Source organism: Nannospalax galili, unplaced genomic scaffold (genome assembly GCF_000622305.1).
Source record: "Nannospalax galili isolate Female #2095 unplaced genomic scaffold, S.galili_v1.0 scaffold389, whole genome shotgun sequence".
NCBI lineage: Eukaryota > Metazoa > Chordata > Mammalia > Rodentia > Spalacidae > Nannospalax > Nannospalax galili.
In genome coordinates this window covers 2,910,832-2,938,772 of record NW_008360310.1, presented here as the reverse complement: position 1 = coordinate 2,938,772, position 27,941 = coordinate 2,910,832, and the positions used below count along the sequence as shown (strand labels likewise).

Below are 27,941 nucleotides of genomic sequence, written 5' to 3'. Positions count from 1 at the left end.
AAAAAAAAAAAACCAACCCTAATTTTCTCTTAATTAAAAATATGTATATATTTGATTATAGTTAAATTTATAACACTGTCTTACAGAATTTATAATATATTATATAGATACAGATACAATACAAGTGACAACTATGTTATAAGGAATAGTGTATATGTAACTCTAGAACTCAGAACTTGAGAGGCAGAGGCAGGAGGATCAGGAGTTCAAGGTCATCCTCAGCTATATATGGAGTTCAAGGCCAGCCTGGGCTCTGTGAGACCCTGCCTCAAAAGACAAACAAGCTGAAGAAAGTTTATGTGCATGAGGGGATAAATGGTCCTGCAGAGTTGCAGGGTTTTAGTTTTATATGAAATGGTACTACATTAATTTTAAGTAGGCCATAAAAAGTTTAAAAATAGGTGTTAATCCCTACAAGGTTTCTACATTTATATTATGTGGTACTATGTTGACATTAATTAGATTGTGAAAACTTAAAAGATATATAATATAATCCCCAGAGAAGCCACTAGAACTAATATAAAGATGAATAGCTAAATGACAATAGAAAAAACAGAATTTTTTTTTTTTTTTTTTTTGTCCTTTTGAGACAGGGTCTCCCTGTAGCTCCAGCTGTCCTGGAACTCACTATGTAGACCAGGCTGGCCTTGAACTCATAAAGATTCGCCTGCCTCTGCCTCCCAAGTGCTGGGATTAAAGGCATGCGCCACCACGCCCAGCGATAAAATAGAATTTTAAATATATATATTTTTTAGTTTTTATTTTTGTGTATATGTGTGTACCACATGTGTTTGGGTACACATGGAAGCCAGACAAGGGCATTGGATCCTCTGGAGCTGGAGTTATAGGTGGTTGTGAACCCCCTGATATGTGCTGGGAACCAGACTTGGGTCTTCTGGAAGAGTAGCAAGAGGCCTTAACTGCTGAGCCACCTCTCCATCCCAAAATTTTAAAAAATATTTAAACACCCTCCAATGGCAGGAAAACAGGAGAAAAAGATGAACAACAAAAACAGAGTTAACAAAACAAAAATAAAATGGTAGGGCTGGAGAGATGGTTCAGCTGTTAAGAGCACTGAATGATCTTGCAGAGATCTGTAACTCCAGTTCCAGGGGATCCAAGGCCCTCTTCTGACCTCTTTGGGCACTGCACGACACAGATGCACCCACCCACATGCAGGCATTATACTCATACACACAAAATAAAAAATACATAATGTGCTGGATAGCTTTAGTGTCAACTTGACACACCTGGGTTGAGGGAGCCTCAATTGGGGAATTTCTTCTATTGGACTGGCCTGTGGGGCATTTTCTTAATGAGTGATGTGGGAGGCCCAGCCACTGTGGGTGGTGCCACCCCTGGGCAGGTGGGTCTGTGTTGCATAAGAAAGCAGGCTGAGCAGGGGTCAGGGAACAAGCCAGTATGCTCCAGCTCCTGCCTCCAGGTTCCTGCCCTGAGTTCCTACCTTGGGCTCCCAGATGAACTGTGACCCAGGATATGTAAGACAAATAAACCCTTTCCTCCCCAAGTTGGTATTGGTCAGAGTGTTTTGTCACAGCAATGGAGAAACAAACTAAGACACATGAAATGTTTAAAAAAATGGTAGACCTAAATTCAACCATATCAATACATAAGGTAATTTTTAATGGGCTATACATTACAAATTAAACCCAGTGATTATCAAAATGAATACAAAGCTATACTATCTACAACAAATATACTTAAGTATAAGCACAAAAATGATTGAAAGTAGACATGTTAGAAAAGATGAGTGATAAGAACTCAGGAAACACAAAAACATATCCATGCCAAGATCTGTGCATAGATATTCATACCAACTTTGTGACTGTTGTGAATACAACAGTTAAAAATTGTAAAGCAAAAAGTCCATTGATAGGTGGATAATTATACAAAATATAAGATTTATGTAAAATAGCACTACTTAACAACGAAAAGAAATTATATGATAGAAACAACATAGACAAAAATCTCAAAATCTGAAAGAAAAGGGCCAGATACAATAGTATATATGGTACAATTTATAGTAAATGCAGACTAATCTAGGGTGGAAAGCGGATCACTGGTCTATACTAGGGATGGAGAGTAGGACTGAGTGTAGGGAGACAAGAGACATCTTTTGAGGATGATGGAAATGTTTTATATCTTGACTGGGGTGATGATTTATGAGCATACACTATTATCAAAACTCATTGAGTGTGTACTTTGGATGTCAAATTGGTGAGGACAAATTTTTTAAAGTCCCAATTTTCAAATAACTTCAGATTTTTTGCTGAATTCTAAAATATTTAGTTTAATTATAAAAAGGTTATTATTTTTCTGAGACCACGGCTTGTGTTGATGAAACAAACAAATCTACGTCCTTGTTAAAAATCTTTAGGTAATAAACTTAACAGAGATTCTAAGTTAGTCTTAATGCCATAGAGAAATGTCTTTAATGGATTTATCAAAGACAATCTCAATGCTCAGCTGTTTTCTGGTCTACTCTCTAAGACACTGGAGTCTGACAATTACATTGAAGCACAGAAAGGTCTCTCTAGTCCCATACTCCTTGTTCTTGCTAGAATTGGAATCCTTTAAGAAGCAATAAATCTTTATCTTTTTTATTTTGCATTGTCAACATTTGGTGTTTCCTGAGAACACATATGGATAAAATATCTTTCTAAAACAGCTTGACATCAATCTCTGGAAAACTACAGGAGGAAATATTAAACAGATGGTTTGTGAGCACTTAGAAAAGGAACCTGATATCCCTGTACATGGCTGAGAAATGTAAGCAAGTTGACAGCCTCATTAAGTTGATTTGTAACTGGTTTGAGACTTAATACCCAATCAGTGCAGACTGTTATCAACCTGGACAGATACCTTCGACATGCCAAAGTATATTGATCACTGTGGCCTTTTCAGATTTGGCATATTTATTACTTAGTCATTCTTTAAGAAGCTGTTACAAAAATTTTATCATATGCAAATGAAGACACACTGTGTGTAAGCTATGCAAGCACAATAAGGAGATAGTCATGAATTGTTCAGCTTGAGATGTAGAATATCATCAATACCATTGATCTCTCTGTGCTCTGTCCCCGGACCACCTTTAGAGGAAACCTTGACACACTGAATTTCCTTCTTATCAGTTTTTTTCTGTTACAATTAGTTTTAAGTATATTTATATTTATATAAGACATGGTCTCACTATGTAGTCCTGGCTGGTCTGGAACTCGCTATGTATACCAAGCTAGCCTTGAAATCACAGAGATCTGCTTGCCTCTGCCTCCTGAGTGCTGGGATTAAAGGCATATACCACCAGGCCTGGCCCGTAAAAGTTGTTAATAAAACTACTATTGGGACCAGAGAGATGGCTCAGTGGTTAAGGACACTGGTTGTTCTTGCAGAAGACCAGGTTTGAATCCCAGCACCCACATAGCAGCTGACAACTGTCTGTAACTCCAGTCCCAGGGGATCTTACCTACATGCAGGCAATACACGCATACACATAAAATAAAATAAATAAAATTAAAAAAATAAAACTATTTTAAGTTTTAATTTAATTATTTTAAACAAACAAATTACTACTTTAATTTTGCTTGAGCTTTATAAGGAAGTATCACCTTGTATACATGCCTTGTTTCCCTCCATTCAATATTGAAGATTCATCCACATTGTTCTATGTAGCTGTCACTTTCATACCTATGATATTCCACTTCACGATGATGCCTCATAATTTTTATTGCAAGTAGTAATTCCTTTAAAATATTTTATTATTTTTTAAATTTTATGTGTATAAATATATTGCCTGCATGTATGTAAGTATACCCATATAGTGCAATGCCTTTGAAGGTCAGAAGGTGTCAGATTCCCCTGGAACTGGAGTTAAGGATGGTTGTTAGCTGCCATGTGGGTGCTGGGACTTGAACTCTGGTCCTCTGCAAGAATAGTCAGTGCTCTTAACCACTGAGCCATCTCTCCACCGCCCCCCCCACCCCTGCTACCTACTTTCTTAATTTCTAAATTCTTTCTTTGGCAATCACAGAGGCTTGAAGAGTCTCCAAGTCCTCTCTGTGATGAATGACTCTCATTGAGCAGACAGTACTAAAGGAGACAGAATTTAGACTCACTGGAGATCAGTCTCATGATTACTTGTGAAAGTAATCTGAAATGACAACTTTTTCTTCCTTACCTCCCTCCCTCCCTCCCTCCCTCCCATCTTTTGGAGACAGGGTCACCCTGTAGTCCCAGCTGCCCTGAAACTTACTTTGCAGGCCAGAATGGTCTTGATCTCACAGAGATCCACCTGCCTCTGCCTCCTGAGTGGATTAAAGATGTGTGCCACCATGCCTGGCTCAACATTTTCTTATGATTTGCTTCTGTGTATAAATAGTAGAGTATAGGCCAGCTGTGTTGGTGTACACCTCTGCACTCTTGAGGCTGAGGCAGGTGGATCTCTTTTGAGTTTGAGGCCAGCCTGGTCTAGGTAGTGAAACCCTTTCTCAAAAAACAAAACAAAACAAAACAAAACAAAACAAAACAAACCCCCCCCCCAAAAAAAATTAGAGTACAGGGCTGAGGATGGTGGTGAATCCCAGCACTCTGGAAGATGAGGCAAAAAGATCATTTCAAGTTCGAGGCCAGTCTGGGCTACATAGATCTTGTCTCAAACAAAACAGAATGAAACAGAACAAAATAAAATAAAACAGGAGTGGAGTACTGTCCTAGTTTGTTCTTCATTGCTGTGACAAAATACTCTGACCACTACCAACTTGGGGAGGAAAGGGTTTATTTAGCTTACATCTCCCAGGTCACAGTTCATCAGGGAGCCCAAGGTAGGAACTCAGGGCAGGAACCTGGAGGCAGGAGCTGGAGCACAGGCCATGGAGGAACACTGCTTACTGGCTTGCTCTCCTGGCCCCTGCTCAGCCTGCTTTCTTATCCAACACAGGCCCACCTGCCCAGGGGTGGCACCACCCACAGTGGCTGGGCCCTCCCACATCACTCATCAAGAAGATGCCTCTCAGACATGGCCACAGGTCAGTCCAATAGAGGAAATTCCCCAATTGAGGCTCCCTCAACCCAGGTGTGTCAAGTTGACACTAAAGCTATCCAGCATAAATACAATTTTAATTTAGTTAGTGCTAATGTTTGTCAGAGTTTAAAAATTCTATTAAGAAGTGTGAATCAATTCATACACACCCATGATTACAAAGGGAAGTTATGAGTATTTGGAATGTGTCCCTAGCTATCTGAGCTGCTGTCACAAAGGGTGATACTAACACTGAGTGAGCTGGCAAAGGAAAGCCCATTCTAGGTAAGCAGGAAGGAGGCAGGACAAGGGCATGTGTGAGCAAGACCTTGGCACATGCTTCACTGTCCCATCAGACCCTGCAAGTTCAAAGATAAAATACTAAGATTTTTGTTTGTTTTTGTTTGAGACAAGGTCTCTCTGTAGCTCCAGCTGGCCTGGAACTTGAAATGTAGATCAGGCTGGATCTCACAGATCTGCCTACCTCTGCCTCCCAAGTGCTGGGATTAAACGTGTGTACCACCATACCTGGCCCAAATACGAACAATTTTAAGACAGCAGCCAAAAACCATTAAATTTCAAGCTTGGGACCTTTATATACACAGGGCCTTGGATGAACTTTTTGGTCATTAGCTGGTGAAGCCATCCCTGCATGAAATACCTTTTCATAGAGCAGTGATTATAATAGCAAAATGTAATAACCACACTGTTGCTTAGTGATTAAGATATATAGTACAGCCACACATAAAAATACAATCAGAATTAGATATGTCTATACTGTCAGCATGTATTAGACATGGATAAAGAATGTAATAGAATATAGGTATGTAATGGTCTCATTGAGATATTAAGTATGTGTGTGTACATAGAAGGGAACATTTGTAGGCATACCCTAATATCCTAAAAGCAATTAGGAGAGGATGGAATTTTTACTTTATTTTAAAATATTTATTTTGATTCTTATTTATGTGTATGTGTCTGAGTGTATGCCATTTGTGTCTGTGTGTCTGTGTGTCTGTGTGTCTTTGTGTGGGTGTGCACTGGTATGTTTAGGTATCCTCTCAGACCAGAAGAAAGTGTTAGAGTTCCTGGAGCTGGATTTTCAGGTGGTTGTGAGCTGCCCAATGTAGGTGCTGGGAACCAAACTCAGGTCCTGTATAAGAGCAGTAAGTGCTCTTAACCACTGAGCTATATATTCTGCCCATAATTTAAATTTTTTGTTTTGTTTTTGAAACAAAGTCTCACTATGTGTGGGAGACAGGCTTGAACCTAGGGTGATATTGCAACTGTCAGGGTTATGTGGTTTCCAGGAATCCAGGCTCTGTAATCTGAAACCCAGTATGCTAATGAGGCATCCTACCCTCTATTCTGTGATAGGACATTAAATCTGTTATGCTAATAGGATGCTAAACCTGTTATGCTAATAAGGTATCCTACTTGCTGTGCTGTGATTGGACCACTACCCCTATATAAGCTTGTGCCTTCCTGCAATAAACCAGACCTGTGTCACTGAACTTGGTCTCCTGTGTCTGAATGCGGCTCTGTTGACAGTCTCCTCACCAGCCCTGGGGTCCAGGACTGGGCAGACGCAGGGATGACAGGAGGCAGCACAGGGCAAGCAGAAGAGCTGCCTCAGCCCAGGGCGAGCATAGGAGCAGCCTCGATGCCTGTGAGAACAAAGGAATGGCACCCACGAGAACGGAGGAGCGGCCGCTCCTGGCGGTGACCGCAACTATGTAGCTCTGGCTGGCCTAGAACTCACTATGTAGATCAGGCTAGCCTCAAACTCACAGATTCACCTGCCTCTGCTTCTTGAGTGCTGGGATTAAGCACATGCACCACCATGCCCAGCCCACATTTTACTTTATATACCTATGACATTTCAATTTTTAGTGTTAGAATATATTAATTCTGAAATAAATACTACAGATTTCAGGGCTAGAGAGTTGACTCAGCAGTTAAGAGCACTGGCTGTTTTTGCAGAGTACCTGGGTTGGGTTCCCACCACCTACACGGCAGCTACAACAGTCTATAACTACAGTTTCAGGGGATCCACTGCCCTCTTCTGGCTTCTTAGGGCATTGCACAACACTGGTACATTTACATATATGTAGACAAAACACTCATAAACATAAAATAAAAATAAATAATAAATATTACATAATACAGCTCTAATACTAGAGCCATGTGTCTGAACTACAGTGAAATCTGTTGGCTTATCATCATTCAAGAGCACTAAATCAGGATTGAGGAGTTAGCAGGTAAAAGGTGCATGTCGCCAACCTATTTGAATTTGATCTCCGGGACTCACACTGTGGAAGGAATCAACTCTTGCAAGTTGTCCTCTGATTTTCACATGTATGCTGTGGTACATGAGTGCCTCCCAATCCACACACAAAACAAAAAGTGTTAAAAAACAAACATAAAAAAACTGTTGAAAATAATCTTTTTTTTTTTTTTTTTTGTCTTTTTGAGACAGGGTCTCCCTGTAGCCCCAGATGTCCTGGATTCACTTTGGCAACCAGGCTGGCCTAGAACTCGGAGAGTTCTGCCTCTGCCTCCCAAGTGCTGGGATTAAAGGTGTGCACCAGAAAATAATCTTTTTGACCTGTGAAAGACTGCATAAAAAAATTCTTGAGGTAGGATTGTGAAGTCAAGACCAGTACGAGCAACATAGCAAAAGTAAAATTCTTACCATCAATGCTGGGCTCTTCAATGGGAGATGAGTCTGTATGCTCTAGGTTACCTTTTATGATCTCAATAACCTGCAGCCTCCTGACCCTGAGTAGGTCTATATCTTTCAACCCTTCTTCCAATTGTTTGATCACTTCTTTCCCAGGCTGGGAAGTCAGGACAGTAATCTGAAAATAAATCCAATAATCAATGTTTCTGTTCAGAGTGAGGAACACACAGCTTATTCAGGAAGATAAACTCAGAAATCTGTGGTAGCAGTTATTGCATTTAGTACAAAGAGGTTTTTTTGTGTGTATTTTTTGAGACAAGGTCTCCCTGAAGCCTCAGCTGGCCTGAAACTCACTATGGAGACCAGGCTGTCCTTGATCTCAAAGAGGTCCTCTTGCCTCTGCTGGAATTAAAACCATGTGCCACCACATCTGGTCAAAAGAGAGAGATTTAAATGTAACTTACAAATCAAATTTTATTTGATATCAGTCAAAAGTTTAAGAAGTGATACAAATCAAATTTCATTTGACAGATTCCAGTAGAACAGGTAATCACAGGTCTTTTCCATGAGCTAACCCCAGACAGTGATCAGTGAAAAGCCATACATAAACATGTGTTTCAGTCTCTCTCAAGCTCTCTCTCTCTCTACTGCTGGGGATCAAACCCAGGGCTTTGTACATGCTATGAAAACACTCTACCTTGAGCCACATCACAGTTCCTCTTATTTTTTTTTTTAAAAAATAGGCCAGGCAGCCAGGTGTGGTGGCACAAACCTTTAATCCCAGCACTTGGGAGGCAGAGGCAGGTGGATCTCTGTGAGTTCGAGGCCAGCCTGGTCTACATAGTGAGTTCCAGGCCAGCTGGGGCTACAGGGAAACCCTGTCTCAAAAAGACAAAAAAAAAAAAAAAAAAAAACCAGGCATGGTGGTGCATGCCTTTAATCCCAGCATTTGGGAGGCAGAGGCAGGTGGATCTCTGTGAGTTCAAGGCCAGCCTGGTCTATATATCAAGCTCCAGGCCAGCTGGGGCTACAGGGAGACCCCATCTCAAAAAGACCAAAAAAATAAAAAGATTTATTTATTTTTGTTTGTATAAGGTGCTTTGATTGTTGATATGTTTACTGGTATATGTGTCGTGATATATGGATGCTGGGAACCAAACTCTGGTCCTTTGGAAGAGCAGCAAGTACTCTTAATAGTTGAGCTATCACTCCAGCCTCAAAGGCTGGATGAGGACAGCAGAGCTGCCATGTGAGTTCTGGGAACTGAACCTGGGTCCTCTGGAAGAACTGCAAGTGCTCTTATCCCCTGAGTCACCTCTCCAACCCCCCTTATGGTTTTAGTTAAGCATCTCCTATGATTTTACTTTCTCTCCTTTTTTAAAATGTAGTATACTAATTATGTTTTTTTTTTACTTTTTAAAACATTTGTCCCATAGTTTACAATTTATATTTACAATTAATCCAAATCCACTTTCAAATAACACCATACAATATTAAAGGTAGAATACTTTGTGATAATAATCTTGAGCCAGACATGATGTCACATGCTTATCATTCCAGCAGTTGGGAGGTGGGGACAGAAGGATAAGGAGTTCAAGGCCATCCCCAGCTACATAGTAAGTCTGAGGCCAGCATAGGCTGAAACACTGTCTCAGATAAATAAAACAACCTTTTTAAAAACATTTATTTTTATTTTATATGTATGAATGTTTGCCTGCATATATGTAAGTGCACCGTGTGTGCAGTGCCTGTGGAGCCAGAAGAGGGTGTCAGAGTTCTGGAACTTGTTACCATTGGTTGTCAGCCCCCATGTGGGTGCTGGGAACCAAACTCTGGTCCTCTGCAAGAGCAGCAAGTACTCAACTAATGGGCATCACTCCAGCTGCCAACAACATCATTATCAACAATTTCTCTCTCTTTCTCTATATCTTTGCTACTGCTTATTTCACTTATCTGTAAACATATATGTATACACAACCAATATGCTGTTGCTATTATTTTAGACAAACTGTTATCTGTTTCATGAATTAAAACTAAGAAAACTTTTGGGCTGGAGAGATGATTCAGATGGTTAAGAGCACTGACTGCTCTTACAGAGGACCAGGGTTCAATTCCCAGCACCCACATGGCAGCTAATAACTGTCCTAACTGTAGCTCCGGGGATCTGATGCCTTCTTCTGACCTCCTCAGCTATTGCATGACACAGGTGCACTTATACACATGCAAGCAATACATAACATAAAATAAAAATAATAAATAAAAATATATTTTACAAAAGATTTATTTTGTTTATTTACGTGTGTGCCTGCCTGAAGTTTATATGCATCATATGCATGAAGATGCTCCTGGAGGCCAAAAGAGGGCATCAGATCTCCACAGAACTGGAGTTACAGATGGTTGTGAGCCAATATATGGGTGCTAGAAACCAAACCCAAGAGCAGTAACTGCTCTTAACTGCTGAACCACCTTTCTGGCTACAAATTTCCCTTCATTTTTGTCTGAGGAAAGTCTTTACTTTTCTGTCATATTTTTGTTTTGTTGAGATGAGGTCTCATGTAGCTCAACCTTGCCTTAAACTTACTATGTAGCTTAGGCTGATCTTGAGTTCCTGCTTTTCTTGTTTTAGCCTCTACCAAGTGCTGGGATAGCCCAGGCTGGCCTGGAACTCACTGTGTAATCTAAACTGGCCTGGAACTCACTGCTCTTCTCTCTTAGCTCCTTGAGTGTTGAGACCACATGCCAAACTCTCCTTCACTTTTGAAGAATCATTGTACAGGGTACAAAATTGTAGGTTGGTGAATTCTTTCTCTTAACACTAAATATTTTATTCCCCTCTGGTTTTGCTGGAATGGTTTTGGGGAAGTTGGACATAACTCTTATCTTTGTTCCTCTGTAGTTACAGTGTTTTCCCCATTCTGCCTTCTTTAAGCCTTTTTTTCTTTCTCTTTGAATTTTGATAGTTTGAAAATTATACTTCAGGGCTGGAGAGATGGCTGAGTGGTTGAGAGCACTGACTGCTCTTGCAGAGGACCCGGATTCGAATCCCAGAACCCACATGGCAGGTAACAACCATTTGTAACTCCAGTCCTGGGGATCCGATGCCCTCTTCTGTCCTCTGTGGGCATTGCATGATTTGGGAGCAGTTACATACATGCAGGCAATACACTCATACATGTAAAATAAAAATAAATAGAAAATTAGCTTTAGTGTAATATTTTATTTTTTTTTTCTTCCAGTTATTTTTACTACATGTATTTATGCCCTGTAGTTCTAACAGTTATAAATATCCTGTCCATTTATTTATTTATTTGCTGTTTTTGAGCCCCAGCTGGCCTGGAACTCACTATGTAGACCAGGGTGGCCTCGAACTCACAGAGATCTGCCTGCTTCTGCCTCTTGAGTGCTGGGATTAAGGCATGTGCTATCACACCTGGCTCATTCTTTTTAGATTTCAATTTTGGAGGTTTCCATTAAGCCTCTAGTTCAGGGACTGGAGAGATGGCTCAGTGGTTAAGAGTGCTTACTGCTCTTCCAGAGGATCTGAGTTTGGTTCCAAGTAACCATGTAGGATAGCTCATAATTGCTTATAACTCCAGCTCTACCCTTTTCTGGCCTCCAAGGGCATTTGCACGTGAACGGCATGCACACACACACACACAGACACATACACATTAAAAAAAAGCCTCTAGCTCAGAGATTCTTCCATCAGCCATGATGAGTCTATTAATAAAACCAAGAAAAACATTCTGCCCTTCTGTTATAGTGTTTTTATTGCTGCTATTTCCTTTCGGTTCTTTCTTAGTTCTATCCCTATGTTTATAGTGTTCACCTGGCCTCATCTATCTATCTATCTATCTATCTATCTATCTATCTATCTATCTATCTATCTATCATCATCTATCCATCTATCTATCATCTATCAATCATCTATCTATCTATCTATCTATCATCTATCTATCTATCTATCATCTATCTATCTATCATCTATCATTTATCTTCAATCATTCAATGATAGTCATTGTACATAGTAAAGGGTTTCATAAGGATTTTTTTTTTGTCTTTTTGAGATGCTGAAAGAGAATATGAAGCTCCCTCAGCTGGGGAAGGACAGAATTACAGCAATTAATCACCAAGAGCCCTATGGTCTCCCCCTCCCCTCTAATCTAAGCAGTCTTTATTTTCCACAGTAGTAAATTTTCTAGATACATCTCATAGACTTCAAAGCACTGAAGAGGAAGCTCCTACTCCTACAAAGATGATTTATCTCAAGATACTCTACATGACACTAATTTTTATCCATTTGAAATATATAAACTGTGCTATACAATAAAACATCCTATCAAGTATAACAAACTGTCCATGCACTTGAATTTCTGAGGTCAAGGAGGTATATTTAAATTGATTCCCATAAAGAACGGTGGGACTCAGCTAACATGCTGAGGACCCAGGTTTGATTCCCAATATCATAAAACAAGTGTGTGGTATTTTTTAAAAAGAAGAATCCTTGGAGCTGGAGAGATGGCTCAGAGGTTAAAAGCACTGACTACTCTTGCAGAGGACCCAGGTTTGATTCCCAGCACCCACCTTATAGTTGAACAGACACATCACACAATCACCTGCTACTGACACATGGCCTGGATCTGCCTTTTCCCTACCACAGCCCCTACATGGTGGCCCTTAATGTAGATTGGAAGGCTTCAGGTAGCAGCCTGCTGGGCTTGGTGGGGGTGATTTGCCTGTACCTTGCTTTCTTAAGTCTTAAGTGACATCCCTTACAGGCCACCATCCTGTCCCCACTCTCTTCCATTCCCATTCTTGACTGAACCTAGATTGTAATCCTCTGCTTCCTCTAAAATTGGCCTTCAGTGAAAATTTTGGGGCTTTCCTTTCTCTTCTCCCTAACCTTTCTCCCTCCTCCTCAACTCCCTTATTGCCAATCACCACCTGACACATTCACAACACTCGTTGTGGCCAAAAGCCATCAGATGTGGTTGGAGGAGTCTGGCCTTCCTCACTTAGCTCTGGAACCACCCTCATTCACTCACCACCAGCCTGGGAAGTGAATGCTGGGTCCTCCACCTTGCCATCCTATTATCACCATCAGCTGATGCACTTTGAGCTCGAATCTTAGGGTGACTCAGACCTGCCAGCACTCACAGTCATTGATGTTTACACCAGGAGAAAGGCCATGAGAAGACATCTGTAAGCACACTTGCTTTGCTTTTAAGGATTGAAGAAGGTTTGACTAGGGCTCTTGCAGTTACCCTGACCCTGACCACACATCTGTAGGTGGGAACCTGACTCTTGGAATAATAACCCTTGATCCAGGCAAACTCTGGTTTCAGGGTTGCTGCTCCTCAGACCCTTAGCAGGAAGCCAGAGCTGAGTATCACATTGTTTTTTAGACCCATGGGCCTAGCTTCATGGCACATTGTTCCATTTCTCACTTTCTGTTCAGGGTTACTAAATGCTCAAATATGGATGCGTGCTGAAATAAGTTTTGGTGCTTTATGAATTTAGTATTTGTGTAAAAACACTGATTGAAGCTGCAACTATCAAGTCGAAAAGCATTGTTCCTGTTGGTCTTCCTGGGGCAGACCTTAGTTCTACAGACTTAATATCCTGAAAATATAGTGAGTTCCAGGACAGCTGGGGCAACAGAGAGACCCTGTCTCAAAAAGACAAAAAAAATTATTATTTTATGTGTATGAATGTAACACTTGCATGTAGGTAGGTGCCCCCGTGTTGTGCAATGTTCTCTCCAGGTCAGAAAAGGGCATTGGATCCCCTAGAACTGGAGAGAGAAGGCTGTCAGCTGCAAGGTGGGTACTGGGAATCAAACCTGGGTCCTCTGCAAGAGTAGTCAGTGCTTTTAACTGTTGAGCCATCTCTCCAGCTCCAAGGATTCTTCTTTTTTTAAAAAATACTACACACTTGTTTTATGATATTGAAGTCAGGTAATAGTAAGACAATAAAAAGACGGCTTACGGAATTAGCATTTTTCCAAGGGGTCACACTGCCTTGATTTTTCATGTTTCTTGTACTTCCGTATTGGGACTTGTGCATCTAAGGTTATTTAATTGATTGGATTTTTAAAAAATCAGCTGTATTCTTTCAGTTGAAGTATTTGCAATGTTCAAGTGAGATCATGTTATAGTAGGATTGAGGTGTCATTCCTCCCCAGAGGACTGGTGGTGGTGTAATTCAGTAGCAAAACCCTCAGTCTATGTGCTCAGGGTGCTGGACACTACCCCTAACACCACTCAAAGAGTAGAATATCAACTGCAGAAGCAATCACAAATGTTGACTAGGCCCAGTGTGCACATACAATAGTTTAAAGCAGTCATCCATTTGTCTTCAATAACTATTGGGATATAAAAAAAAATCAAGGATAGTATCATGTATATTCCTAAGGTTAGGAATGGAAGGGAAATAGGCTGAATAAGGAAAGCAGTTGGTATTAGATCAACTGAGAAAAAGATTGAGGAGAAGAAAAACAAATGGAAGGAGGAAGATGGGATGTTGTTAAGATCAATAGCGTTTAAAGATTATTAAAGCCATAGAAAGCAATAGTTAAGAGGTAGAAAGAGGGAAGGGGAAAGAGAAAGGAAATGAGGTAGGAAATGAGGGAGTGCAGATGGGTTGTATGTAGGAAGAATGGTAGGGGAACACAATATTATGGGTGCAGAAATATAAACAGAATTCTTAAAATTAAGCAACATAAAAACTATAGCAAGGTCATTAAAAGGTATCTATATATGTCAGAAGATATAAATAAATAATAGGTGAAATGAGGCTGGCGATACAGTTGAGTGGTAGAGCACAAGCCTAGTGTATCTAGCCTGGGTTACAGTACCACTACCACCTACACACACACACACACACACACACACACACACACACACACACACGCACACACACACACGCACAAGTAGATAGAAAATACAGCATCAGTCAAGATTTCTTCCTTGGTGGGATGGGTTTTGCATTTCCCCTTCTTGTGATGTATCCTGTAGCAAACTGTGCTACAGGGGAACTTGAGGGTTTAAAGCTCCATTTCAAACCTGTAAGATGGGTTTGTGAGCCTGGTATGGTAGAGTACACCTTCAAATCCCAGCACTCTGGGAGGCAGAGGCAGGCAGATCTCTGAGAGATGGAGGCCAGCCTTGCCTACATAGCCTGTTCCAGGCCATCTGGGGTATAGGGAGACCCTGTCTCAAAAATGACCAAAAACCAAATCAAAACAAACAGCCCCCTCCCCCAAGGTTTGTGGGTATGCAGTGGAGTGCAAACCAAGTACCTTTTGGGTTGAGTTGTTTCTGCTCAGTACCTTTTGGGTTGAGTTGTTTCTGCTCAATCCCCAGTAGGTGTCAGCCCTTCCTCGATTTTTCTTCCCCGAGCCCTCAGCATGGAATGCTGCTTTCTGGGAGTTTCCACCCATCATTGTTCCACAAGTGCTGGATGGTTACACTTCCCTGTCTTAGACTACTCAAGCCCCGGCTATTTACTGTTTTCTGGAAATGTGTGTCTTACCGGGACTCTGGCTGGTCGGCACCAGCTCACATAGCCTCAGCGTTAGCTTCAGACCAGGCCAGGTAGTGTGTGCTGATCCTGTGGATCTGGCCAACTGTGGTAAACTCAACATTGTGCCTCTGTTCCTGCACTACTTGTACAGGTAGTGGCCGAGTGCGTCCTTCGGGGGTGTTCACTCCAGGAGACCACCGGATTCTCAGCTTCAGGCCTGTGTCTGCTGATTGAGTGGGTTTTGTTTTTGTTTTCTGGCCCACTGTGATACAGCCCCTGGCTGTATCTCTGCTCAGTTGGTCTTCCTGCCTCATCCTCCTGAGTGCTGGGATTACAGGAGAGGGTCACCACACCCTGCTCTCTGTTAGCATATTATTCTTTGTTCTTTTAATGTCAGGTGTGGTGGTGCACACCTGTGATCTCAGCACTTGGGAGGCAGAGGCAAGAGGATTGCTGCAAGTTTGAGGCTAACCTGGTCTACATTTTGAGTTCCAGGCCATCTAGGACAACATGGTGAAACCCAGTCTCAAAAATAAATAAATAAGCCAGGCGTGGTGGCACACACCTTTAATCCCAGCACTGGGGAGGCAGAGGCAGGTAGATCTTGGTGAGATTGAGGCCAGCATGGTCTACATAATGAGTTTCAGGCCAACTGGGCCTACAGAGAGACCCTGTCTCAAAAAGACCAAAAATAAGTAAATAAATAAATAATTCAGTCAGATAATTCCAACATACCTGCCATGTCTAGCTCTAATGCCTACTTTAACTTAAAATGGCAATTTTTGCCTTGTATTCTGCCTTGTGATGTTTTCTTGATATTCTACTGAGCCAAAGAAACTTCTATAATTGGCTTTTTAAATGTAGTAGTGAGGTATGTGTGGGAAGGGGGGAGGAAACTTTCTATGCTATTATTTTATATTAAAATAACAAAATAAGTTTAATGAATTGTATACAAACATGCTTGTAAAATAAAAAAAAAATTATGGTTATTACTTCCCAGTCTTCAAGAGAAGTTGCTTCTGGACTATAAACTTCACAAGTATTTCTCAGTGTTTTTCCTGTTTAGGTAAAACATAGTGTCTAGAGGAGACTGGAGTTGGTGCTTCCCTTCTATGTGGAAGGCTATAGCCGGCTTGAGTCTGCCTTTTTTTTGTCTTTTTGGGACAGGGTCTCCCTCCAGCTATAGCTGGCCTGGAACTCACTATGTAGACCAGACTGGACTCACTGAGATCTGCCTGCCTCGGCCTCTAGAGTGCTTGGAGTAAAGGTGTGTGCTACCACACCTGGCAGAGTCTGCTATCTCTTGTCCCCCAGGTCAGTTAAGTCTAATTAAACCCTAGGAGGTTGGGCTCTGTTTGGGTTCTCCTGAGGGCAGAACTTATTGGAGAGAACAGAACTGTGGGGGTGTATTTCCAAATGGTTGCATTTCCCCTCTTCAATCTGAGGCACGAGGGAGTTTTTCCCTGATGTATTATGAGAGCCTGGTTGAACTCAGAGGTGGGCCACCCCTGCAGGGCTGGGTCCCCTTGGAGTATTTAACTTTCAGACTTCAGCTAGTCTTCAGTAATTAAAGTTTAGGTTCTCTTACCCCAACCCTACCTCTCATGGATGTTCTGCTTCAGTATGCTGGGATCCTCTGGGTCAGCCCAGCTAGCTATCTAGTTTTGGAAGCAGTGATTTGCCCTATGACTTTGTTTCTCCTTGGCATCTAAATAGAGTTGTTGATTTTCACTTTGCAAAGCATTTTAATAGTTGTTAGGATAAAGTAGGGACTTCTGCCCTCCTTACATGTGAAACTGGATGGCAAAAGTCCCACACTGTATTTTCCAACTCATGTTGCTGCCTGAGGTTACCAAAACCGACTGTTTTAACTCACATTCACTAATGTGCCCATGTGCTTAACTAATTTATATTGTCTCTGTCTGGCACCAGAAAAGCATCAGTTTTAACATTTGCTAATCTTCCAGCATTTGCTTATAGTTCACTTCAATCCCTGTATTCTAGTTTCTTTTGATGCCCATTAAGAACTGAATAGGTGGGGCTAGAGAGATGACTCAGCAGTTAAGAGCACTTGCTGCTCTTCCAGAGAGTCTTAGTTCAGTTCCCAACACCCATGTCAGGCAACTCACAACTACCTGTAACTCCAGTTCCAGGGATCTGGCTGACACCTTCTTTGGGCCTATATGGGCACCCATGCATGAGTGTATGTCTATACACACACACACACACACACACACACACACACACACAGATACACACACAGACACACACACACACAGACACACACACATAAAATAAAAATAAATCTTATAAAAAAAAGAAACTCAAAGTTATTTCCAAGTTATCTATGTTGCCATTCTCCTTCCATTGGGCTAGTAATTGAAAACTGTGTGGTAAAAGAAAATAAGACACAATTGGTTGAGAAAATAAAAACTGAGTAGGTTATTGGAGATGAAAATCTAGCCTTGAAAAGTACATTCACGGGCTGGAGAGATGGCTCAGCAGTTAAGAGCAGTTGGCTGCTCTTGTAGAGGACCCGGGTTTGACTCTCAGCACCCACATGGCAGCTGACAACCATCCACAACTCCAGTTCCAGGGGATCCAACACCTTCTGACCTCTGTGGGCATTACACGACATGGGTGCACTTACACACATGCAGATAATACACTCATACACATAAAAAATAAAAACTAAAAAAAAGAAAAAAAGAAAATTACATTCAATGCATATGAAACAGAGCGTAAAGATAGTAAGCAACAAAACATCAATATAGACAGAAATAGGAAAATGGTGTCATGCCCGAAAACCAGTATCTCTTACCTCCAGAGACGTGCAAGGAAGAGCAACACTTGTGGACATATGTCTGCTGTACTGCTTGAACTGCTGGAGCCCATCCTTGACTGCCAGGGACAGACAAGTGTGCTGAGGTCTGTAACAACCTTCTCTTTGTAACATACGGAGCTCAGAGATGCAGGCCTGCAGCCTAACCAAGTTCCCTTTCACTTGCTGCAGAGTGAAATGAATCAAAGACACAAGTCTTTTTGGTAATCCAGGCTTCAGTTAATTGGCAATCTAACTTTATCATCAATTATTCCTTAGGCGCTCCTTCTCTTCTGGAAACCCTGTTTATTTGACTAACATGTACCAAATAAAGGTATGGTCCAATAGGCCCCGAGTGCTGGGATTAAATGTGTTTGCCACCAGGCCTGGTCTCATACACACCTTTGTAATACTCCTTTATACATTGTAAGTTATTGTTTAGATACAGTGGTACACATTTATGATTCCAGCACAGTCTGAGCAGGAGGATGTCTATGCTGATTTTCTTCTGTAGGCCTTTTGATTACTCTGTTTTGTCCCCTGTCATTAAAGTGCCATTCTTGGTTTCATTGAATGCTTTTTGTCTCAAATTCAACCTTGGGGCTGGAGAACAGGTTCGGTGGTTAAGAGCACTGGCTGCTCTTGCAGAGGACCCAGGTTCAATTCCCAGCACCCACATGGTGGCTAACTGTCCCTAACTCCAGTTTCAGGGGATCTGATGCCCTCTTCTGGCCTCTATGGACACTGTATGACATGGGTGCACTTATATGCAGGTAATACACTCATACACATAAAATAAAAATAATAAAGAAAAAAAATTCAACCTTGTCTGAGATTGATCATGGTTCCCTTTGCGGAGGGAGGTTTGCATTTGCCTAGCATACCTTTGCCTCTCCTTTTATTTGTTTATTTTACATTTTTATTTAGTTTTACATTTATTTACTGGGGTTAGGGGTCAGGGTACACCTGTGGAGGTCAGAGGACAATTTTTGGGAGTCTGTTCTCTCCTTTGCCATGTGGGTTCTGGGGATTGAACTCAAGTTGTTAAAACTGGTGGCAGGCATCCTTACCTGCTGAGTTATTTGTCTGGTCTATACCCTACCTGAGTCACTTTGCTGAAGCTGAGTCTCTTGAATGTAACAGAATTTGCTCATAATAAAAATAATCAATTTAAAAAAGAACTTTAGTAGATGAGCTTAGCATTTATTGGTGTCAGATGTTTGTTTACATTTGAATTATTTTACAATATTTTGTTTCATAGCTTTTATTTTGCTTTGTCTTTGTTTATTTTTGTCTATTTAAGACTGGGTCTCCCTATAGCTTCAGCTGGACTGGAACTCACTGTGAAGACCAGGCTGGTCTTGAACTCATAGAGATCTGCCTGCCTCTGCCTCCCCAGTGCTGAGATTAAAGAAGTACACCACCATGCCCAGCTGCATTTTTATTTATTTATTTTTTTGGTCTTTTTGAGACAGGGCCTCCCTATAGCCCCAGCTGTCCTGGAACTCACTATGTAGACCAGGCTGGCCTTGGTCTCACAGAGATCCACCTGCCTCTGCCTCCCAAATCCTGGGATTAAAGGCATGTGCCACCATGTCCCATGTTTTGTTATTTTTTAAAAAAATTTTATTTTATATGTATAAGTGTTTTGCTTGCATGTATGTAAGTGTACCATGTGTGTGCCTGGTGCTCTAGAGAGCATCATTCCCTTAAACTTGGGTTAAGGATGGGTGTTATCCACCATGGGGGTGTTGGGAATTGAGCCTGGGTCCTCTGGAGGAGCAGTAAATGCTCTTAATTACTGAGCCATCTCTCTAGTCCCTGTTTTATAGCTGATTGTGTAGTTTTTTTCTTTTTTTTTCCTGTATGCTTTTCTTATCACAACCATGAAGATTTGAGTCCGTTTTTGTCTTTATCTTTACAACTCCATGTTTAGATGATTCCTTTAAATGACCTCTTTAGCAGTATTTAACTCATCACATAACAAAATTATTAATTATATTTCCTTGTCTTATTCTTCCTTTCCCTTTCCTGTTGGACTCATTATAGTCTATGACATTATATTTCTTAGACTTTGCCTTTATATTGCCTGATATAGTCTATCTGTATTATTTGTTGTTTTGAAGTGATTCCTTTTGAATGTTAGCTATTAAGGATGAAGAAATAAATGTTGTATCTTAACTAGAACATTCTGAATCCAAATACCTCATTGTAGATAATATACAATTTAAATAAATTCTTTATAATGAAAAATTAAAAGAACAAGCAAGATCTTCAAGTAACGACATTCTTTTAGAATCCTGCTTTGAGGGGAAATTAATCATTTCTTAGAATTAATTATATTAATGTCACAATGGATATAAAAGGAATTCTAATATTTTAATTATGAATTCTCTGTCATGATTCCTTATAAAAGTTTCAGAATTATTTGATTATACTAAAAATTTAAATATGAGGGATATATTGAGTTCATCGTGCATGCAATTTCTCACACGCTATCTTTCTCCACTTGTATTTTGAACTGTCTCTGCAGATAGAAAATGTCAGTTATCTATGCAGTTCAGTGAAAATGGAATTAAAGTCATGTTTTCCTTAAAGACTGGATTGTAATAAAGTAATAGCTTTATTCCTGCAGTTTTCTTGAGATTTTTAACTAGGTTTGAATTTACTCTTTATAGGAAGGAAATTTTGGCTTGTAATTTTGTCTGAGCTTCCAAACTCCAAAGAGGAGTGTGACTCCTAGTTAAAAAAACCTACATGTGTACGAAAATTCAGTGATATAATAATAATAACTCTATATGTGATTTTTCAGGGCTGACCATAGGTAATTAAAAGGCTTTGCCTGGAAGGCTTCATGGGATGGTCATGGGAGAGAAGAGGCCCTTCCCATCCTGGATTTGGTGCACCGCCAATTCACCGCAGTCTCTGAAGGACATGACCAAAGGCTCATGCCTCCCTGGAATACTATGTTGTCCCTAGCTCTTAACACCTTTATTTCTGGGTCTCTATTTGAGACCCAGGGCTAGGTTCTCATTAAGGACTTCTGCCAAAGGACTTCTGGGAAAAATGGGGAAACTTGAATCCACATTTCCCTACTCTGACTCAGTACTTCTCTACTCCTAGCCTTCCTTCCTTGTTTTCCCTAATCCCAAGCTGATCAAACTACCAAAGCTTTTTATCTGGGGTTTACTCAACAGTGAGATTATCCCTGTATCTGTGCCAATACATTTGGCCTGCAACCATAGTGAGAAAAAGTGGAGTGGGGAAGCTGGGTGTGGTGACTTATGCCTGTAATCCTAGCACTCAGGAGGCTGAAGCAGGAGAATTGCCACAAGATTGGGGTCAGCCTGGGCTACATAAGTGAATTCCAGGACAGTCTGGGCTATAGAGTGCTTTTGTTTCAAATAAAGCAAAACAAATTAAAAACAAGATCTACCCCCCCCACCCACCAAAAACAAAATGGAATGGAGAAGTAGGTGCTTTCCCCAGGTTAGAGTGTTGATTATACTATTTCAGGAACTGATTAAAGGCTTAACCCTTTCATTTTTGGTTTGTTGAGTTTCTATGGCACCTGGAAGCTCAGGTTTCTTTCTCAACTAAGTTCCTGACAAATCTTTTGTTTCTAGTATAAAACTGTATGCTTTTTTTAATGGATTGATTAAGGGATCAAGTAATTCAAAAGGTCAAATATACCTTTTGACCTTTGAATACTAGGGGACTCCCAAGGAGATTAAGTACTTGAAAAGAAGAAAAAAAACAAAACAATCTTGGTTTGGGAGATGGGCTCATCTCCCAACAACCTTCTGTACTGAATTGCTTTCATTTACCCTTCAAGATCACTCTCTACTTTTTTCTCCCTCTTTTTGTGCCCTTGGAAGCTGATCTATAGGCACCAATTCAGTGAGTTTCTTCACACTCCTGCTTCTAGAAAGGTGTGGCCAATGGGAGACACCAGTGGGAGATCTAGGTGTGGGAGTCCAACTTGCCCATATTATACTCAGAGCTGTATTTGAGCTCTCTTCTTTACTGCAAAACCCCATTGTCAGGGTCCTTGTACCTACTGCAATGATCCTGAATAAAATCTTCTATAGTGCTTTAATAAAGCTCACTATGGTTTTCTTTAACAAACGTCACAGCCCCCTCTTTGGTCCTGTGATACTGCACCATCTTTCGTTGACTTTTCCTAAACTCTGCTTCTCCTCTGCATTCTTTTTTCGTATCTCTCCCTGAAAAGTTAGCTTGTATATGCCTTCTGTTTCTTAATGGCAACTTGACTGACTTAATGCAGCCCCTTTCAGTACCCCATTTTTAAAAGGAAAATTGGATGATGGTTGTGGTGGTCCATGCCTTTAACCCCAGCACTCAGAAGGCAGAGGCAGGCAGATCTCTGTAAGTTCAAGGCCAACATGGTCTACATAGTAAGTTCTAGGCTAGCCAGGGCTACACAGTGAGACCCTGACTCAAAACAAAACAAAACAAAACCAAATAAACAAAAAACCCACCAAAACAAAAAACAACAAAAAAAGGAAACTAGAAGTAAAAATAATTTAAAAACTTACAAACTAAAAGATGATATAGTGAATTTTTAAAAAATACTTTGAGGGGGTTGGAGAGATGGCTCAGAGGTTAAGAGCACTGACTTCTCTTGAAGACCCTGGGTTTGGTTCCTAGTACCCACATGGAAGCTAATAGCCATCTGTAACTCTAGTTCCAGGGGATCCAATGCCCTCTCTGACTTCTGTGGGCATTGTACAACACGATACGTATGCACTTATATACATGCAGGCAATGCATTCATATGCATAAAATAAAAATAATAAAATATTAAAAAATACTTTAAAATATATATCAATAAATTAAATATATAGTTCACATATAGTCAGTGATGAACTGTATATATGGTGGTCCCATAGGATTAGAACAGGACTGAAAAATTTCTAATGCTTAGTGAAGCTACAGCCATTGAGACACAGCACACATTACTCAGATTTATGGTGATGGTGGTGTAAACAATCTACAGTGTTTGCCAGTCACATAAAAGTATAAAACATGCAATTATGTATAGTACACAGTACTTGACAATAATAAACTACTATTACTAGTTTATGTGTTTGTTATTTATTTTAGAGTACACTCCTACTTACATAAAACATTTACTATAAACAGTATGCAAGTTATGATAGCAGCAGCATTATTTATTTTTATTTTTGGGTCTTTTTGAAACAGGGTTTCCCTGTAGCCCTAGCTGGCCTGGAACTCACTATGTAGACCAGGCTGGCCTTGAACTCCCAGAGATCCACCTGCCTCTGCCTCCCAAGTGCTGGGACTACAGGCACGCGCCACCACGCTCAGCTCAGCAGCAGCCTTATATATCTTGTGTTTACTGTGTCTCTTGCTTGTATTTAGAGGCTGAAGTGAGCGAAGAATTATACCAGCTAGGGTGCATTCTATGATGTTTTTCTGATAATGCATTTAGCAGCATGAATTCTTGTCATTAAGCATTGTGTGATTGAATTACAATACAAGTGAAATCCTGAAAATATGTGCAGTAATCTTTCCATATTATCTGCTTAATGTCATTAATGTATTACAATGATAATTTGTGTGAATTGTGTTTCAAAAATGACCAACAAATGTTTTGTGTATTTGTTAGAAGAGGGTTGGTGACTATTAGATATTTAAAAATTGTTTTCTATTATTTTCATGTGTATGAGTGTATTGCTTGCATGTATGTAAGTGCACGTGTGTCGTGGAATGTCTGAGCAGGTCAGAAGAAGGTGTCAAATCCCCTGGAACTGGAGTTACAGGTGGTTGTTAGCCACCATGTGGGTGCTGGGTATTGAACCCGGGTCCTCTGCAAGAGCAGCCAGTGCTCTACCGCTAAGCCTATCTCTCTAGCCCTAGATAGATTTTTTTTTTTTTTTAGGAGCAAAACTGCCAGTGGGAAGGACCTGCAAACTGAGAATCCAGGCTTTCATTATCTGCATTATTTGACTCAAAGTTTTGGTATATCTCCAAAAGGGAACTGTGGTGGTTTTAAAATATGTACACAGCTGGGTGCTCCCTGAGGTACAAGAGGCTGAGGCAAGATGAGCTCAAATTCCAGGACAACCTGGGTATACTGGTTGCTTTTCTCATTGCTATGACAAAAAGCAACTTAAGGAAGAAAGGGTTTATTTAGCTTACAATTGAAGGAATACAGTTTATCATGGAGGGGGTGGGGAAGACATGGCAGCAAACGCATGAGGCATCTAGTCACATTTCATCAGCAGTCAGTGAAGCAGACAGCAATTTGAAGTGGGGCCAGGTGATCAAACCACAAAGCTTGCCCCTAGGAACTTCTCCTACAACCTTTTAAAACATTGCCACCAGCTGAGAGGAAGTATTTAAACACATGTGCCTATAGGGGACATTTTACATTCAAACCACAATAGTGGGTAACACAGCTAGACTCCATCTCAAAAAATAAAATTAAATAAAATATGCACAAAATTCTTTGATGTTCTTGTCCTTAAAGGTTAGTACAGAGTCCTGAATTTTCCATCATGCTACTTTCAGATAGAGTTTTATTTCTTCCCTTCCAAACTCTATGCTTTTTTATTTCCTTTTCTTACCTTACTGTGCTGCCTAGGACTTCCAGAACTATATGGAATAAAACTGGCCAGAGCAGGTATCTTTGTCATGTTTCCCAATTTAGGAGGGACGTATTCAAGTTTTCACCAGTAAACAGCACATTATCTGTTTTTTTTGAGAGAGAGAGAGAGAGAGAGAGAGAGAGAGAAATGGGTCGCCCTGTAGCCCCAGCTGGCCTGGAACTGAGATCCCCCTGCCTCTGCCACCGGAGTGCTAGTATTATCTGTTGTTTTTATAAAAAAATTTATTTTTTTTAATTTTATGTAACTGAGTGTATTATTGCCTGAATGTGTATATGTACACCTGTGTCATGCCATGCCCTTGAAGGTCCTCAGAGGAGGGAGGGTATTGGATCCCCTGGAACTGGCATTACAGATGGTTGTCAGCCACCCATGTGGGTGGTGGGATTTGAACCTAGGTCTTCTGCAAGAGCAATCAGTGCTCTTAACCACTGAGCCACCTCTTCAGCCCCTATCTGTTGGCTTTATAATGAATGTGTATTGAACTTTGTCAAATGCCTATTTTGTTTAAGCTGATATAATCATTTAATTTTCTTAACTTTTTTTTTTTTTTTTTGAGACAGGGTCTTCCTATAGTCCCACCTAACCTGGAACTTGCTATGTAGATGAGGATGGCCTTGATCTCGCAAAGATCTACCTGCCTCTGCCTCCTGAGTGCTGGGATTAAAAGTGTGTACCATCACACCCAGCTTTCTTCTTAAATTTAAAAGAAAACAATTTTAATGCTGAGTGTGGTGGTGCAAAACTTTAATCCTAGCACTTGGGAGGCAGAGGCAGACAGATGTCTGTGAGTTCAAGGCCAGTCTTGTCTACACAGTGAGTTCCAGGCCTACTGGGGCTACAGGAGACCCTGTCTAAAAAAGTAAATAAAGTTTTGTTATTGCTTGTATGTGTATGTGCGTGTGGTGTGTCAACTTTTAAATTTATTTTTATTTTTAATTAATTTTTATTTTATGTGTATGAATGTTTTGCCTGTATGCATGTAAGTGCACCACATGTATGCAATGCCTGCAGAGACCAGAGAGGGTGGTGAATCCCTTGGAACTAGAGTTATTGACAGTTGTTAGCCACCATGTCGGCACTGGGAACCAAATCAGGGTCCTCTGCAAGAACAGTCAGTGCTCTTAACTGCTGAGCTCTCTCTCCAGATCTCTTAACTTCTATTTATTATTCTGATTTTCAAATATTGAATCAATTTCATGCTCCTGAAATAAAATCTACTTATTAATGGTGTATAATTCTTTTGTTACTAAATTCTATTTGTTAATATTTCAAGTTTTCTTGTATATATTTTCAAGGAGTATTGGTTTAGAGTTTTCTTCTTTGTATGTTTTCTGTTTTTGGTATCAGGGTACTAACTAGCCTTAAATAGAAGTTGAGTTGAAGCTAGGTGTAGTGGCTCATGCTTGTAATTCCAGCACTAAAGAGGGCAAGGCAGGAGGATTACTGCAAGTTTGAGACCAGCCAGGGCTACAGAGTGAAACCTTGTCTAAAAATAAAGAGAAAAAAAGAGAAAAAAATTGTTGGGAAGTGTTGCCTTCCCTTGATTTTATGGAAGAGATTGAATAATAGTCTCTTATTCTCCTTTAAAACTCACTGTCTTTTATTCATTTCTGACATAAATATAATTTTATATTTTCTGTTTTCCTTGTCAGCCATGCTGCCAAATGGAGGTAGGTCCTGACTCTCCTCTAGGATCAACTACTGAGCATGAAGTGAGAGGTAACTTACCATTGTACCATGAAGCTTGGGTCTAATCACTACTTGGCATTTCTTTTTTAAAAAATACTTTTTTTGGGGGGGGGGTCTTTTTGAGACAGGGTCTCCCTGTAGCCCCAGCTGTCCTGGAACTCACTATGTAGACCAGGCTGGCCTTGAACTCATAGAGATCCACCTGCCTCTGCCTCCCAAGTGCTGGGATTAAAGGCGTGCACCACCACACCTGGCTAATACTTTATTATTTTTATTTTATGTGTATGAGTGTATTGGCTGCCTGTATGTAAGTACACCTGTGTCGTGCAATGCCCATGGATCTCAGAAAAGGGCGTTGGATTCCTTGGAACTGGATTATGGACAAGTGTTAGCTGCCATTTAGGTGCTGGGAATTGAACTCATGTCTTCTGCAAGAGCAGTCAGTGCTCCTAACTGCTGAGCCATCTCTCCAGCCCTACTTGGACTTTCTGACAGAATTGGAGTTGCAAGGGCTTTTTCCATTCTTTGGCAAGAATGAGCAGGCCCTTTAGAGTGTTATTTGTCTGCACTACATGTAGTTTCTAAATCAAAGGCTTTTCCAAAACCCAATCTAGGCTAATGTAGCAAATGCACTGTGGTGCCATTCTTCAGGTCTGGGGGTCTATAGTGGGTCTACTTTTCTTCTCACCTTTTCAGAATTGTTCTATGTTTGTATTTGCATAATCTCCATGGATTTTATGTATATCGAATGCAGTAAGGTCTTTTCAGGTCTTCAGAGTTCTCTTACCTACATAAAAATTTTTTTTCTCTGCTGGCTATTTCTCTCTCTCTCTCTCTCTCTCTCTCTCTCTCTCTCTCCTCTCTCTCTCTCTCTCTCTCTGTTTATAGGCCTGAGTTGAACTTTAGGAGGTGTCTACCTTATTTGCCAGGGTCTCTCACTGGGATAGGCATGGTAGAGCTCCAAGAATCCTCCTGGTTTCTTCTCTGTAGCACTGGGATAACAGGCACATACCACCACACCCAGCTTGTGATCAAACTTAGGTCCTTGGACCTAGGTCTTCATGCTTGTGCAGCCAGCACGTCATTGACTGAGCTATCTCCCCAGCCCCTTCTCATGCTTATTTTGGGGGTGGTTCTTTAGAAAAGATGGTTAAATCTGGACTCTGTCCTTTGCCTAGGAAATAATGACTTTGTGATAAATGGAATGTGGATGAAGTGACAATGTGTTACTTTTGAGACTAGGACATAAAACACATTTTGTCTCTTCTCTGACTCTGTCTTTGTCTTTCTTTTATCATCTGCTTGTGGAGGAGCTAGTTGCCATAGTAACAGGCAAAGAGTCCTACAGAGATCCAGGTGGAGAGGAAATATGAACTTCTACCAATAATCATCTGATATTCCATCTTGGAATGAGACCCTCTAGGTTCATCAAGCCTTCAGATGACTATGATCCTGACTGACATTTTTTTTTTTTTGGTTTGTTTTTTGAGACAGGGTCTCCCTGTAGCCCCAGCTGTCCTGGAACTCACTATG

General features: G+C 40.7%; 1 protein-coding gene across 1 annotated transcript in view; it reads right to left on the bottom strand.

The window, feature by feature from the left end:
• M1ap (meiosis 1 associated protein) overlaps positions 1-27,941 on the bottom strand; it is a 95,302-nt gene that overhangs the window by 46,910 nt on the left and 20,451 nt on the right. Inside the window, exons 3-4 of the mRNA XM_008824732.2 lie at positions 18,064-18,249; positions 7,731-7,896 (exon numbers count right to left, since the gene is read on the bottom strand). Coding sequence (XP_008822954.1) covers positions 7,731-7,896; positions 18,064-18,249 — 352 coding nt within the window. The remainder of the gene's footprint in view (positions 1-7,730; positions 7,897-18,063; positions 18,250-27,941) is intronic.